Raw genomic sequence first — 16,697 nt, forward strand, 5'->3', positions numbered from 1 at the left:
TATGTTAGAACAACCTCGTGGAATCCCTGTAATGTTATTTATAATATCAACATCATCAAAAATTATTCTCAAGGAATGGTTGAGCGTCGTGTATTTCGATATAAGTCTGAACACGTACCTGTTTACAGAAATGACATTCATGGTATAAGACAGGATCTCTAACGCTTGAAATACCACGAACTTGTTCCGAGATCGGTGATTCAGAAGGTTACAGTCTCTTCACTCGGAAGAACGATGCCACTAGGCAACTTTCCCTTTCTTCTTTACTTTCCTCCGTGATATCGCGCGATTTTACTTTGCAATCACCTTTTCATAATTTCAGCTCGTTAATTACGCATAACAGAATGATAAAACGCGATTGCGCGGTTAATAAATTTATCGCACACCGAGCAGGTTCGTGGTAACTGGCGAACGTTAAAGAAACGGTATTATCAGCTCCATTTTTTTAAAGTTCGATCGTAATTTCTATATTGCGTACGGTTGTTACGTAAACGTTATTAACCATAAGGTATCCAGGCCCGATTAGCTTCCTACTTGTTGGCTCAAATGGCCCGGAAGAAACTCTCTATGACCCGTTATTATTGTTTTCTTACGCGACAGTGGTGTTCTCGAGAGAACGCCACTTGTTTAATTGGCCACAAGATACTGTAATGAAACAGCGAAAGTTGGTTAAAAAGAATATAGTTTAACAGACACGAAACATCGCCGTCGAAATTTCTGCATCAACCCTACGAAACGGGCACGCGTGCATCCTAATCGCTTGGCAATTACCATCGAGTAAGTATATGCGATACGCTTTTACAAGTTTTTATAATGGCAAACTCGTGATGTAGTAAGCGATGTTTTGTGAAAGATTCGACTGTTTCAGCCTCCAAGAGAGCGCATCGTGCGTGGTAGAACGACGAAACCGGCGAACGAAAGGAGAACAGGTTAGCCCCAGCCTCTTTTCCTCGAATACAATGACGATTTCGCGACACGTGACCCGATCACGAACAAGTTGTTAGTCCCCTTTGTTCGACGTTGTAAAATTGATGCTCACTGAACTGAATATAATATACTTGGTCACGAATTTGGATTCATATAAACTTTTACTTCGATTTGTACCTTATGCTAAAATTACGATAGAAAACTTGAATCAAATATCCATAGAGCGCTAATTAATACATTAGCTATCGACAATCTGTTGAAAGTACAATTGGTTACAGAAGTATTCTTTCAACTTTTAGTAACGTTCGTTAAACTAATTATTCTTAATATATTACATCGTTATTTCTTCATAATATTTATGCCAGTGAAAGACTTAACTAATATAGCGTGTATCTTTATTAAATCTTTATTCTCCTACGGAGATATCAATCGTATAGATGCACTAATTAAGAGACCACGAATACTTTTGGGACTCTCTCCTAATTAATCGAATCAAGGATTCTTTGATCACCGCTAATGAATGAATAAAAATAGCAATCCAAGAAACTTGGTATAACAAAATCAAAAAGAAAACGAGGAAAAAAAGAATGAAAGATCCGTAAACCAAATGGTAACCCACTTTGTCATATGTACCGCTCTCAAGTGGAATACTTTGGTCGTGGATTTGATTCGATTTACATATTTCGATGGTGTGAGAGCAAAGTATATATGTATATTATCGTGCACTTCATGTACCGATTAGGTGTATACATGCGCGTCCGTCGTCAAGGAACGAGGAGCTCACACGATCGAGCATCGGGGGACGCGAACGATTCTTTGGTGACTGGTGGTTCAAGAGGTGAGAGACTATAAATGTTTGGTGGGGACGACAGGACCCCGCCCCATGAACAGCTATAAAATGCCGGCACGAGAATCGGACCCAACCAGTCTTAATCAGAGTACACGAAGATCCTTTTTTTCCTTTCCTCTTCAGAGGTACGCTGGGTCTGCTCTCTCCTTCCTCTCTCTCTGTCCGTGTCATCGTCGAGATCATGAAGCTCGTTCCGGTCCTGTTGCTTGTCGCAGCGATCGTTTTCGCCGCCGAGGAGAAGAAGGAGGAAGAACGTCCTAAAACGTTTAGAAGACTCATACCTGCTGACGTTCTTCGCGGTGAGTCTTTCTATTTTTCTTTCTTTCTTCATAAACGTTTCTGGAATTTGAAAGGTTTATGTAGTTCCTTGCAATATGTATATCAAGATCTCCCTCGCGCACATAGAAATATGAAATAATATCGTGGTACCAATGTCTAATACTTTTTGTCAGGCGTTTAGGAAAGCCTGGTAAATGGATTTGGTCGCCAATTCTAACGAAGCTAGTTACACTATGCCAGATAATGAAAGATAGTTCTAAAATTTTTAAAAATATTTAAATGGTGACTAAGCAATGTAGGTAAAATTTGTTATAATGAATCTCATGAAACATAACATATTTCTGTATGTCTGTTGTTCCCAAACTACAGCAAGCTGCGCCATACTGTGAAGGTAAAACATTTTTTACAAAATGTCACAATTTAAAGTAGTTTAGAATCTAAAGTACACCAAAATTATTACATGTAGAAAAAGAATACTATCCACGATAATTTTGTCGAATCAATCGATTTTACTCGAATAAATTCTTTTCCCCTTTTTCCTTTGCATCAACAACATCCAATCGTGCTACCACAAACAGTATTATTCTTACCTAGAAACGTATGTCAGGATGACGGCGTGGCGGTTCTTTGAAACGACAGACGTGACCCGGTACATACGTGACACGAAAGTAAACCGATTTTTATCATTTTGCCAAAACTGAAATCACTTAGAAAATACTTAAAAAAAACACACATGCATAACGTGTGCCTAAGAATCAGTATTACTTTAGAAGAGCAAACTGATCAGCAGAGAAAACCGGAAACGTATCTTGTTAATTGTTCGATATTTTCTCCATCCTTTACCTCGGATCGTCAGTCGTTCGACTTGAAAACCATTCCCAGAATTGCAAATGAAGCGACCATACCAACGAGTTTGCAGAAATGGGCATAAATCACAGTTTCATTTGACAATTCCTGCTTCTTCGACTTTCCATTCGCGATAGAGGAATCAGGTCCTTGAAACCACGCTCTTTTCACCCTACCATTGTCGTTACCATCTTGTCCTCTCGCATTATTCACCACGTCGTGACAAGTTTGCAACAGTACAAACAAAGGCGGATAGATGTACGTTTTTCCTTATTTAAAAAAATAAGGAAAAGATTGATCAAGGTGATAGGCGTTTTCATCGATTTGTAGATTCACAGTCATGTGATAATTTAGATGAATAACGCACTTACACGAACAGAAGAATAGGAAACAATAACAAGACCATCATCGCGTGAAAGTCTTCGTGTTGCGAAGACTCGTTTCTTCTTCTTCGATCGATCCCGCAACCTGCCCTCCAGCCTTTTCTTTATATGGAGTTTACGTGTTCGGAGAAGCTTTGACTTCACCTACCGTTCACCGTAAGATACCTTCTACAAGAACTACTTTTCACTTTTTAATCTCTTATTAGAATAATGTCATCTTTTTATAATTAATTGCCATCCTATTTATCGCAGCAAAGTCAATTTTTCGCGTGTCGAGTCCACGAGGTGCAAATTGTAATTCTTCAAAGGTAAAAACATTAGTAGCGTATACCTAGACAAACATAAGACATACATAAACACAACGACGTTTCAAGAACACAATCGAAGAATACAAATCGAATAGGAAGCAAGTTGGCGGCTTTTATCACATAGAAATCTTCCGTGAAGTCACGAGACTGGACCATTTAGCGATGGTAATCGTTAATGATGCAAAACATGGTCCTTGATTCTCCTCGTTTGCTGATCGTTCCAATAATCTATAATTAGAAATCGTTGAAAAGGATCTAAGAACAATCTGAAGATAGCGTCTTGCTGATTCACAGACTGTGGCCTGGTTACTCCGTATTTTTCGCTCCAGACCTAGATTCCGATGAATAATCGAATTGCTGATGAGTTGCTAGCGGCGAATGCTGAACATGGTATCGTCGTAGGTACGTTTATGTACGATGTCTTGAGCGTCATTCGCGCATTAAGAACAATCATTTTATTTATATCCTATCAAAACAAGGATAATGAAATTGGGTGAAATTATGAAATTTTCAGTAGAAGATGGCTAGATGATCGTTTACTCCGTTTTATAATCACATTCTACGCACGACTGGTTTGCCAATAAGTATGCAGAGTGACACGAAAATTTGTAATCTGTAAAAAAAGATAAGACAAATGTGAGATACATTTTTTACTATTACTCTATGAATTTTTTGAAACATGCGATACAATAAATATTGTACTTTTCGTGAACAGGAGAGCCTTTGCAAAGTTTTATAAATTTCTTTACAAAACTTATGCACGTATTAAATATCATTATGCATGACAAAATGAATACATCGAAATATAAAAAACGAGAAGTGATGTCTATTTAAGTGCAGGTGCGCGTGTTCTCATTGAAGTTAAGTTTTACACAGTCACGAACATTGGTTCGAGTGTACCCGTTTCGAAACAGGATGATTACAGAAAGTAGGTCTTGGGTTGGGTCATCGGCGACGAAAGCGGGGCCAGAATGAAAATTCGTAAAGAAAGAGGCTGATTGCACTCCGTTGTCCTCGCGACTTTCCAACCGGGAGATCGTTACCCTTCGATTATTCTCTCGACGTGCAATTCGTGATCGTAGCTTGTGACGAGTGACTAATTTTCTAAACGCGACATACATCATTGATTAACCATACAATAGATAACGTGTTATTTCGCGAGAATATCGCGTGTTTATTGAAATGTCAGATCACAGATTTATTGATCGGACAACCAAGCGACAGGAGCTATGATTATCTCTATCTCAAGTTCCTATTTAATTAGTGTTATTGAAATTGACAAGCTACTATGTTATATACTATTATAAACTAATATATGCGAGAATACTACATTATGAGCACAATAAAACGTGCTTAGATTTAAATAATTATTAAGTAAAATCGTAAAGTAATTTCATTTCAAGATGACAAATACTTAATTGGTTATATCTTAACACGTTTCATATCATTAGTTTTCTATAACTATACACACTATGTAAGGTTCTCTAAGTAAACATTTTAATACATCTGGTACATTGATCTTTCCGCTCATCTATCTTACTTAAGTATAACGAAGAACATATTTGTCCGTTCAATGAAAGTTCTATTTCTATCTAGAATATCATGGGTCACTGATGATCCACGAGCCATGAAAAGCGTTAACAGACGGAAACGTAGCCAACCGCAACGAAAAAAACAAAGTGAGTGAACGTAACGTTACTCCTACGAGCATGAAAGTCGACCCTTGCAGACAGATGAATCTTTAATGTCGGTGAAAGTCTAAGAATGTCCACTATAAATCATTCTTTATACCTCTTCCTTAAATGGCTCGCTTTAGAAGTGACGAGACCAGAGCTCTTTCCATGAAAATTACAAATTAATTTGCACAATATTTGTATGTTATAACTCCTTCCAGATCAATGTATTCAACTCAGTGATGGCGATAAAAAGCCTACGATTTTTACCAATTTACCGGTCGAAATTGTTGCCTTATGGTAAAAGTGAATGGCGTCAGATTAAAGTTTTTCCTTAGCCAGCAATTTTACAATGTTATTAACAAAATTGCACAGCAAACCATGAAGTCGACTTCATCATCCCTTTCTCTTTTCGAGTTACTTTTCTCGGTTAGCGTATGAATAGCACGCTTCTCTTTCCCTCGAATCTGTAATCCTCCTATTAATTAGCGTAAATCACATTCAATAACATTTTTAAAGACCATGTATGTTCCATATAGAAAGGAAAGTGAAACTGCTAACATACTCACTTTATTTTCGCAACAATTGTACTATGTGCAGTTGCATACATGTATACGGAATTTCAAATTCACGTTGCAACGATGATTCTGGATTCCATATTGGTTATCACCCATCAATTTGATCATTAACAATTAAATTTTATATTTAGCTTTACTTTCAAATAAATGATATGTCATTACGATAAATTGGAAATTATGAGTTTTATTATATGTATCAGAAGAAAAAACCTTGTATCTGTATTTCATCGATACGAGTCAGAATGTTTCTCGATTTCGAATATTCCATTGAACATCCGACCATTTAGAATAAAGGCTCCCGAATCACTTTCTTATGATCCAGATGGCCCGCAAGAACTGGTGCCGTATACCACGGCACTTTTAGCGTTGGCGTGAACGCCCATCGTTTTATGCCTTCGACGTAACGAAACTGGCATTGAGAAAATGGTAACAGACACGTCATTATTCAAATAAATCTTATTCCTAGAAGGTAACAAGCGACTCATGTTTGAACGACATACTTGTTATCTTTTGAGACCATTGCGTCTTCCTTTCATAATTAATTATACATTCATATTGCATAATGTTTAAAAAGTCGAGTCGTTAAAAAAGAAAGAACGCTAAATAGCTTTCGAATAAAATTTTCTTTTATTTCTGCCATTATCGTCCCTTCTGTAGATCTGAAATACACAAATGTCAATGCACAAATACGTGAAGAACAACAACTTATACTTTACCCTCTAAGTGACAGATACTTCTGTAATTTTTTAATTGCTTTAAACAATTTTTATCTTAATCGTTCAACTTGTACAATATGTTAAAGTTCTCCATGTATTACGTTATCTTGCCAAGCGATAAAAGCTTTCTATTAAATCATCTTCTAATCATTTCAAGCGATTTACTTTTCTTGTTAAATCCAGGGAACTCTGTAATAGAAAAAAGAAAGAAGTAAAAAAGTATGGCTATCGGCTTAGTCAGAGTTTGCGATAACTACACAAGTGGTAACACGGTGTGACAGTGAAAGTATTTCTCCTTGAAGTTTCTAGCTCGATCGGCACCAATGAAAATCCTCTGTCATCTATCTACGATCGATCGAGACGCATTATAATGGAATACCGTGCGTGTGTGTGTCTGTATAAACTTAGAAGGCGCGACGAGACGTTAAAAATGGCTTAATGTTAGAAAGTAACGAAACCTTCCACAGGTGTGCGTGTAATCAGATAATGCAGCACGTCCACGCATCGTGTATGGTACCGATGCATTCTATCGAAGAATCACAATTTGTACAAGTCGTTGCTCTCATAGAATGAGATTTTACTTTTACGTCACAATTGGTGAAAATCCGCTGATGATTCATTTGGAATTCAAAACATCTTGAAGAAATTATATAAATGTTATAAATATAAAAAAATTTTTACTACACTTATATAGATTTGCTCCTTCTTAAAAAAAAAGCTATGTTGAATGCCATGTACATTTTTTTTTTTTTAGGAATCGCGGAAATAATTTGGCATTTAATAAGGATATTTATTATAGACTACGATTAATCGCTTCTTGTTTCTTACTTGTTAAAAAATCCAGTTCTAAATAAGCAATACCTTCCGGGTAGAAGATTCCGGTTATTCCTAGTAAATTAAACGATATGGATTCCTTTCTCCACAAAGAAAGGCTACCATTTGCTACGTTTTATTGCATAAAAGACTGTTCCGTTACGTAATCAAATCTAGTGTTCTAGTTAATGCAACATATCAATCCGATATCTTCTTTATGTAATATATTTTATGTAATTCAGAAACTTGTATTCCGCAAAAATATTGGCGATTGTCTAGTTGTTACGATATTCGATTACTCGTTCAATTACTTATGATATAACATTATAACAAACTATAGAGAATTAGAAAGAATTTAATTTTATGTACAAATTTTATACGAATGTTATAATAACATTTTGATAAGAATTATCAAATTCGAAACTTGAATTTCTTACTGCCAAAGATTAATTTTGTGATATAAATTATATAGTTCTATCTAATTCTTTTTTTTTTTTTAGATTTCCCCGGTATGTGCTTCGCCTCAACAAGATGCGCTACCATCGAACCAACGAAATCCTGGGATTTGACACCATTCTGCGGCCGTTCCACTTGCGTGCCAGCCGACGATAACTCTGGTCGTCTCTTCGAACTCGTTGAAGACTGTGGACCACTGCCGAAGGCTAACCCGAAATGCAAACTCTCAGATAAAACAAATAAGACTGCCACGTTCCCAGACTGTTGTCCCATTTTCGAATGCGAAGAAGGAGCGAAACTCGAATATCCAGAAATTCCGACTTTGCCTCCACCCACGGAAATCGTAGAGACCGAGAAAACCCCGGAAGCGGCTCCGGCGAAGGCTTAAATTCTAAATTTAAAAAAAAATTTTAAAGAAACGAAAAAATGCAGGTCGTGATTTTTGTAAACTACGATAAATTGAACGGTCGATTAAAAAGTAGAAGTGGAAGATCTGTTATCGTATTCTGAGATAACTGTTTTTAATAACTGAAACAGGAAAAAATAATTTTAGTTGAGAATTTTTTGTTGAAAAGAACGGTAACGTCTTTACTTAAAGCAAAAAGAATATATATTACTTTTAACGTCGCGCATCGATACCCGTTGCTTCATCGCGAGAAGGCGGTTTACTGCAACATCCTGTTACCCTTCAACGCAATTCGACTTAATGCGAGACTAAAATTATACACTGTATATAATTCAGGAGTTAACTCGAAGAACTTATCAAAAAATAGCAAAACATACATAGCTTAAATAAAAGTAAGCGTATTGTTAACATTATCATTGACAAACTATGATGTACAAGTAATATCAGTGTTTCAGAATCTGTTCGAAAATATTGAGTTTCTTCAGTCTCCTAGTCCCGGAAGTCGAGACTTAGATGCTCCTATAGCCGTTTTGTTATTCCCTTCTCCAAACAATAATTGTCACATAGAAAATTAATTCTTTCTTTTTCTCCAAAAGTAGAAAGTCTTGCGTATGTAATGTAAAAACATGTGTGACTGTAATTATATGTGATTAAATTAATACTTATTTAATTCAATACTACATACACTGTGTACTTTTTATCCCTTACTTCCGACAATAGTGAATACAATATGTAACTATTTTCCTAATATAAATTAATGTGCATAATATTTGTTGAACTTTTAAATTGTTTAAGAAAAAAATTGTTTTACCAAGTATTTGGGAAATCTCTATCTTATTATCATTGAAGTTATATCCGAGACGAATAAATAGTATTTAAGTTGATCTTGTAATTCGTATGTACTATAAACATAACTAATAGAATTTTAATTAAAGAAATATGAAGAAGCAGCTGTAATAAATAAATTTAAAATTATATACGCTAAATTACTGTACTTATATTAAAAACAAAGAGGCATAACTTTTGCAATACCGAGAAATTAAAAAATTTCTACCTTGTTATTATCATTACTTCTATACATAGTTGGAGAAAATTTAGAATATAGACACAAATTGAAAGTTAAACGGTATAGTTAATTACTTGTTTTTAATATCACCATATACCGTTGTAGTTATAAAATAGTTATTTAATTGGAACAAGATATCGTTTATTTTATCTGACTTTAGTACGCTATCTTTAATGTTGGTATCTTGGAAGATTTCATTTTATTATTATATATGTTGGCAGCCTGGAAAGATTGTTCCAGCGAAATTCGCTGTTTAACCAAATTTAATGGACGTAAGACTTGAGTGAGTACGAACGTGAACTGATTAGAATAAACGTAGAAATTTGAGAGGCTGTGTGATATATAAAATTTTTCTAATAGCTCACAACAAAAATGAGTGAACTCGTGTGGGGAATAAAAAATGGTGATTTGGAGCAAGTGCGGGATATCGTTGAGAAAAAGGCAAATATATGAAACGTTAAATCATCTTTTTCTTCTGTTGCTTTTTGATTGCCGCTACTCAGAAACGTCATAAAAAGATATCGCATTTTGATGTTTAATATAAAATTCATAGAATTTTATATAGTTCAAAACATATAAAAAAAAAAATTAATTACCCGATTAAACTAATAGTTGTAAAAATCATTCATATTTCCTTTTCAAATTCGTTTTATATTTTTTCCTACAAGTGAACATATATTAAATTGTCTAAATATATTCCTGTTGGTAGAATATTGATGTCAATCAAATGATTGATGGAAGGACACCCCTACATTATGCAGCTGATTATGGCCAAAGTGAAGTAGTCAGATATCTTTTGGAAAAGGGTGCAAATGCAAATGTAAATATATATAAATATTAGATAATATGTGTGAGATTGAAACAGAAATATTCAAAATTTATTTATCTTTCTTTTTACTAAGCATTGTACATGATATTTTATTAATTTTACTTAAAATGTAAGAGATGAACATTAGAGAAATTATACTAAAAATGAATCGTATTGCAATGATTTAAGCAAAATGTATTCACTTACAGGTAACAGATAAACATGGAATAACAGCATTATTAGCAGCAATTTGGGAAGGACATACAAATTGCGTAAAATTACTATTAGAAAAAGGAGCTAGAGCAGATGGATTGACACCAAATGGAACAAATTATTTAGATGCTGCTGAAAAGGATGAGATCAAGGAATTGCTTAAATTCCACTAGCACAAAGCCAAACAAATCATGAAGCAATAATTTTGTTATTTTAGTATTTTAATGTTCCTCATAGGAGTATCACCATTGCTTTGTCTTGATTTTCTGCATATGACTAGGCTATCATATTTATACACTTTAAATTAAAAAACAAAAACATATAGGTACACACATGTAGTTTTATAATAATATATTGCACATCTGGAGCATATAATCATGAACTCATATTCTTTTATATGGTTACTCTTAGAGATTTAAACTATATATAGTTTCAGCTTTAAAATATTATATCATACAGATTGTTTTGCAAACTAACAATAGAAACAAATTTATTTTTAAAGCATGTAACATTATATAGCAAGAGATATTTTGATACATTTATAAGAAGCAGCATCGTTTTTTAAATATTTGTTATTAATTTACAAATATTACAAATTTCTTTTATACATTTTTTTACAACTACCTACTAACTAAAACAGCTTTTTGTGACAAAAAGTTATAATATATATTGAAATATTTGAATGCTTGAATTAAGATACTACATAATTTAATTCAGTTTCAAGAATGATATGTATAAATTATAGAAAAGAAAATTAAAGAGCTATCTTTATGGTACTAACTATCTAACATGTCTTAAGAAGTTTTAAAGGTGTATAATAATCAAAAATAATAAACCAGTGCATCATTGTTATGTATATCATTGTATTTTATTAAACCTGTATTTATCATTTATTTATTACTCAACATATTATTGCTTACAATATATTAATATAATATATATTAATTAAAAAATATATATATACTATTAAATAATAAAAATAAAATATAAAATATATATTAAAACGTTTTATATACCAAAATTTATTTGTCAAATGTCAATTATTAAAAATACAAATTATATCTATTATAGTTATAAAATATATATTTTTGCTAATATCTTATCTTTTTCATATCATATCTATATATAAAATGCACTATTAACATATTAAATATTTTAAGACAGAACATTATGTTTGTAAAATATAGCGCAGTTGATTTTTAGATTTTCTGCATTTATTTTATTTTGTACACTAACTTGTAATATTTCAATAACTACAATATAAATATAAAATAAAAATATGATTATACCACTTAAAAATGACATCTTTTTAATGATCAAAATACTTCGTTGCGCATTTCATACAACTTATAATACCAAATCATATTATTTAAAAAAAAGGGAAATCTAAATCACGTTTATCAATCAAATTTTATTAATTTTATATAAAGCATGTCACATATTAGAGAAGTCGACCCCTACAATTAGATGCACCACATTTACAGATGATGACTTTACCTGGTATACTTCCAACATCATAACTGTAATTCCATGTTAATTCCTGACCTGCTCTTATGTAATTTAAAGCAAAGAATGCCACCCATGGAAATCTTACATCATGCGTGTCTACAAATACATTTTGCACAAAAACGTTTGGATCACATGAATGCTGAAAAATTACCAATAATTATAATTCAAATATAATATTAATAATAGAAGTAACAATACCAAAGTCTATTTTGAAGTATTCTAGTCATGTAAAAGTTTCAATTAAAATATATCTTACGTTTAAGTAACGTCCAATATTTCCAGTTGTTTTAGCATCCATTATATAAACAGCCTCATCTTCTCCAAAGAAATCTCTTACTGATTTAAATTTAGGTCTTTCTATTTGTGTTGGTTCCACTGTTGGATCAAATCTACTTGGTTCGCGTCTGCCACTTCTATTTTCTTCTTCATCACTTATAGTAATTGCATCTAGATCATTTGGACGATTTTCATTGGTAGAAGACTTCGTAATATTTTCGGTAGTTTTAGCAGCGTGTCCATCTTCGCTATTTTCTTCAGATCCATCTTGATTGACATCATCTCGTTTTCGTTTCCTTAGCCTTTTTCTACATCATTATTAATAATTTTTCTTTATTATTAATATTCTGTTAATATAGACTACATCATTTATTAATAATTAAGTACTTTTCACTTACCTAATAGAAGGTTCTGTAGAATCTACATTGAAATTTAAGTATCTACCAACGTTGAAATCTTCGTCTGAATCATCTGCATTTATTTTCGTATTATCCTCATCATCGCTAGTTATAGATTTCTTTTTATCTTCTGTGGTAGATAATGGCATTTCTGATTCGAGAACATCACTTTCATATCCTTCTTTAATACCTTCCACTACTTCCACATAATCCAATTCTGCTAGGTATTCATCTCCATAATTTTTACCACCTTCATTAGCTCCCTTGGAGATCGAGAAAGAGATAAATCTTAAAATAACTTATACTGTTTGTACTATATCTTATTGTAATTTTTTACCTGCTCTGTAAGTAATCTACCAGCATATATACAAATAAAAGATCCAAGAGGAATATCGTTTAGACATCGAATACCCCAGCCCCGAGGAGCTGTTTTGAACACTTGTAATTTTAATGTTAATGGATGTTGTACTACTCTATTCAAGCAAGTTTTTACAGCACATTTACATTCAGAATTGCATTCATAAATTCCAGTAGTAACTGGCTCTGGTAAACGTTTATATACATAACCAACAGATGTATTTGGCACTCTTCCTCCGAGAGTAGCACCTTGTATTGTTAATTGCCAACATTGACATTTTGTTTTATCCTATAAAATGATTTATATAATTAGATATCTTATAATTTAAATTATTATAAAAAGAGCATACTTGGCAATCGTCTTCGCAATCACAGCTACACAAGAAATTTGGATCTAAATTAAGATTAACTCCTTCTGTTGGTTCTCTCTGAGTGCTATATCTAATGGTATCTGGTTGAGTGTGATCTAATTCATTAACACATGGTATTGGTACATTTTCTATACCATAACTGAGATCCTTGAAATTAAAAAAAGAACGATCGAGTTATAAAATACTAAACAAGTATTAATTATCTAAATAATCGTAATATCTTATTTACCTTTATATTGATAAAACATTTATCCAAGACAAATTCTGCTAGACAATGCACCCAATAATCAAAATCAAATAAATCAACTGACATTGGGCTGCCTGTTTTGCGAAGATACTGGTGTAACTCTTCCATATTTCGTAATCTGACACCACATGGAGCTTGATATAATGTAATTTTCTTGCCTTTTGGATATTTACAAAGTTGTCTGTTCCAACCACAGAGTAATGGTATTGAAAGAGGTGAATAACCTCTCAAGTCATCAGGTGTAAAAGATATTCCTTGAACGCACTGAGGGCCACATTTATGTGGAACAAATTTTTTTGTTTGAATCTTGTTCTGTGTTTGGTAGTACTAAGATGAAATGATAATATATGCTTTTAAATCTTATATCTCATTTTAAATTATCTTATAAGAATTATAATTAGTTTATTCAATGCACTTACAACGATACTATGAGAAGGTTTTGTTTCTGTTGTAGGATTATAGGAACTTGTATCCATAATATTTTGCTTTTTACTTGTACTTTTTCTAGCAACAGCACGTGATTGCTGTGGTGCACTTGATGTAACTGTATTTATAGCTTCATTTACTATATTCTGTTCTTTTTCTAATTGAGAAAATCTTTCTTCCTCAGGTTCTAGATTAGATGTATATTCTACATAAGGTAAATTGCTTTTCTAAAATATTAAATATTAGTAAGATTTACATTAATTAATTATCTCCTATAAAAATATAATTAAAATGCTTCACATACATTAGAGATAGCAGGCAGTCGATGTCGACTAGGTGTATTGACAGATGCATGATGTCCTTGTTGTCTAGCATTGGCTTTTAAAAGTTCAATATATAAAGGCCCTAATCTAGCTGAACCTCTGTAAATCCATTCTGTTCTTCCATCAGCATCAAAATGCATTTGTACTAAACTTGCATCAACTTGAATTACTCTTGCAACCCACCATTTACCATTCCATTCTGTTTTTACTACCTGTCCTGTTTGTAGTTTCACCATTGGTCTTTCAGGATATGTTTCAATATATTTCTTCACAAAATCACGAGATTCATTAGGTATATCTTCCCAAACTTTGTTGGAAGATTCAGCAACTAAATAAATATATTTATGCTCAACATATTGAGCATAACCATCATCAAAAAATACCAAATATCTAAAGAAATAACAAATCTGTTATTACTTACTATTATTCATATATTATTAATTTATTTAAAATTTCATTTATGAATTATACCTATACTTATTTGTAGCTTTTGGTGGTTCAGCTATAACTCCACTATAAAAATTACTAGATGAAACATCTTTAAATAGAGCAACTACTCGTGTACCAATTGGAATTATTACTTGGCTAGTTACAGCAGCTGCGATTTGTTTACCAGAAACAGATTTAATAACAGAATTATACTTCTTTTGTAATAATTTTACACGACAATGTAAGGGAATTCTATAGACTACATTTTGCACCTAGCAAACAACAAGAAAAACTTTAAGTAGATTAAATGTAGAACTATTTGTATAAAATTCAAGTAAGAATATATTCACAAACCTTTGCTTTAATCCATGGCATAAGTGGATGCTTCATAATATATACAATGGTATCAATATCTATCTGTGTTCTCACAAGTGGACCAATTGGAGGTAAATCCAAAACTACAACTTGGCTATTATCTTGTTCAATTGGTAAAACTTCTGGTTGATTATCTTCTAACGTTGAAGAAGAGGAAATTCTTATTTGTGTAACTCTTTTTGTTGCCACTAATGGATAAAATCCATTATCCATATATCCATCATTTATTTGAAGTTCTTGGAGCATTTGAATTTGTGGTCTGAATTCGTCATATAAATTATTACGTAACATATCCATAGTACACATCAAATCTTTAATTGTTTTATCCAGAACTTCATTTTGCTCTGTTTAAAAAAATTATGTGATCTAATGTATCAAATATATATAAATTGTACTTTGCAAAATAATGATATACCATCTATTCTATTCCACTGATCTTTTAGTACATTATGAGCTTGTTCAATTTGATAGTCAACATCATACTTCTCTAAAATATTGTTTAATGTACTATCTAACATTTCTTCCATATCTGCAAGCATTTCTCCTGGCAAATATTTTTCTGAAACAAATAAAACATGTACCAATATCTTAAATATACATAATACATTGTAATACAATTTTAATTTTACCCTCGTCACATATATCTTTCTTTTTCTCATCGTCTGAATCATCACTATCAAAAATTTCTACCTCCATTGTACGGTCTGGAAATTCACACTTCAATAATGGCTTACGATCTACGAAAGCTGCGACCAATTGCTATAAAAGTTAATATCATAGTGTAAATATCAAACAAACATCTGTCTCTTACAATAGCACATTAAGTAGTCAAAAATACATATTTTATAACTCAAACCTTTTGGTGTTCTAAAGCAACAATAAAACACTTTGTACATATCATACGCCCTTTCTTTTTTTCTGTATTCACTCCATAAAAAGCACATGCAAAAGAAGGTGCTAATTTCATATCTACTCCAGAAGAACATTCAAAGTTTACACAATTAGAATTGCAAATTATTGAACTTCTATTTTTTTCCATGTTATCCCCTGATGCTTCATCATCCGAAACAAGTTCAATGACTTCCATTTTGTACAATATTATTAAAAGTATTACAATCTTCTGGTAACTTAAAAACAAAGAAATGTTTATTTATTTACAGACAAGCATAATGACGTAAATGTAAATAAAAACAAATATATGGGTTAGGTAACTAAAATACTGATTAAGTATAAAAAATGTAAAAAAAGATAATATTTACCAATGTAACAATTTTTACATTAATAACAGATAACCACAATTTCTTTAATACATTATTTGATGAAACTATTTAATGAAATATGTTCTTATTCGGCAACTATTTTCGATTTTGAATTTAATTCATACAAAAATATTTAAACATTTCATATTTTGTTGATTCTATACGTTTGATTCTTTTCACATTTATTCATATCACGGGTGGTTAAAAAAACTTAGTGATAATAAATAAAATGTCCATTATTAGTTTATTTACAACAGAATGATATGAAAGCCAGCCAAATTAGTGCCACCTACCAAATAACCAGCGCGGGAAACATTGATAATTTCAAATACAAATAGAAGAAATCTTGGTACAACTCATAATATATAATTTTTAAGTATTTGGGTATAATCAAAAGAGTGATTT

General features: G+C 32.3%; 3 protein-coding genes and 1 long non-coding RNA gene across 6 annotated transcripts; 2 read left to right on the plus strand and 2 right to left on the minus strand.

Moving 5' to 3' along the window:
- The first annotated feature begins 1,827 nt into the window (after positions 1-1,827).
- Positions 1,828-8,915, plus strand: LOC132913670 (uncharacterized). The gene is made up of 2 exons (XM_060972172.1): positions 1,828-2,076; positions 7,874-8,915. Exons 1-2 carry the CDS (start codon positions 1,959-1,961, stop codon positions 8,215-8,217), a joined length of 462 nt encoding a protein of 153 aa, XP_060828155.1. The 5' UTR covers positions 1,828-1,958; the 3' UTR covers positions 8,218-8,915.
- LOC132913775 (uncharacterized) lies at positions 3,757-6,958 on the minus strand. 2 transcript variants are annotated; one of them, XR_009659444.1, is made up of 4 exons: positions 6,818-6,958; positions 5,836-6,749; positions 5,385-5,733; positions 3,757-4,206 (listed from the first exon to the last, which is right to left on the minus strand). It is a non-coding gene; the product is annotated as an uncharacterized LOC132913775 (long non-coding RNA). The 2 variants fall into 2 exon arrangements; XR_009659443.1 differs by having other exon boundaries at positions 5,836-6,958.
- Positions 8,916-9,667: 752 nt separating the features above from the next.
- On the plus strand, positions 9,668-11,178 carry LOC132913711 (myotrophin-like). Its single transcript, XM_060972235.1, has 3 exons — positions 9,668-9,742; positions 10,011-10,121; positions 10,319-11,178. The coding sequence occupies exons 1-3, from the start codon at positions 9,674-9,676 to the stop codon at positions 10,493-10,495; spliced, it is 357 nt and encodes a 118-aa protein (XP_060828218.1). The 5' UTR covers positions 9,668-9,673; the 3' UTR covers positions 10,496-11,178.
- A 535-nt stretch (positions 11,179-11,713) lies between these two features.
- On the minus strand, positions 11,714-16,653 carry LOC132912755 (histone-lysine N-methyltransferase eggless). Of its 2 annotated transcripts, XM_060970461.1 has the most exons (15): positions 16,293-16,653; positions 15,890-16,160; positions 15,663-15,792; positions 15,449-15,592; positions 15,013-15,377; positions 14,701-14,930; positions 14,211-14,619; positions 13,900-14,133; positions 13,654-13,807; positions 13,463-13,554; positions 13,213-13,380; positions 12,843-13,151; positions 12,506-12,768; positions 12,088-12,415; positions 11,714-11,970 (listed from the first exon to the last, which is right to left on the minus strand). In XM_060970461.1, exons 2-15 carry the CDS (start codon positions 16,118-16,120, stop codon positions 11,764-11,766), a joined length of 3,264 nt encoding a protein of 1,087 aa, XP_060826444.1. In that variant the 5' UTR covers positions 16,121-16,160; positions 16,293-16,653; the 3' UTR covers positions 11,714-11,763. The 2 variants fall into 2 exon arrangements, with proteins under 2 accessions (XP_060826444.1, XP_060826435.1); XM_060970452.1 differs by having other exon boundaries at positions 13,463-13,807.
- Positions 16,654-16,697: the final 44 nt, after the last annotated feature.

Source organism: Bombus pascuorum, chromosome 1 (genome assembly GCF_905332965.1).
Source record: "Bombus pascuorum chromosome 1, iyBomPasc1.1, whole genome shotgun sequence".
In the NCBI taxonomy this organism is placed as follows: domain Eukaryota; kingdom Metazoa; phylum Arthropoda; class Insecta; order Hymenoptera; family Apidae; genus Bombus; species Bombus pascuorum.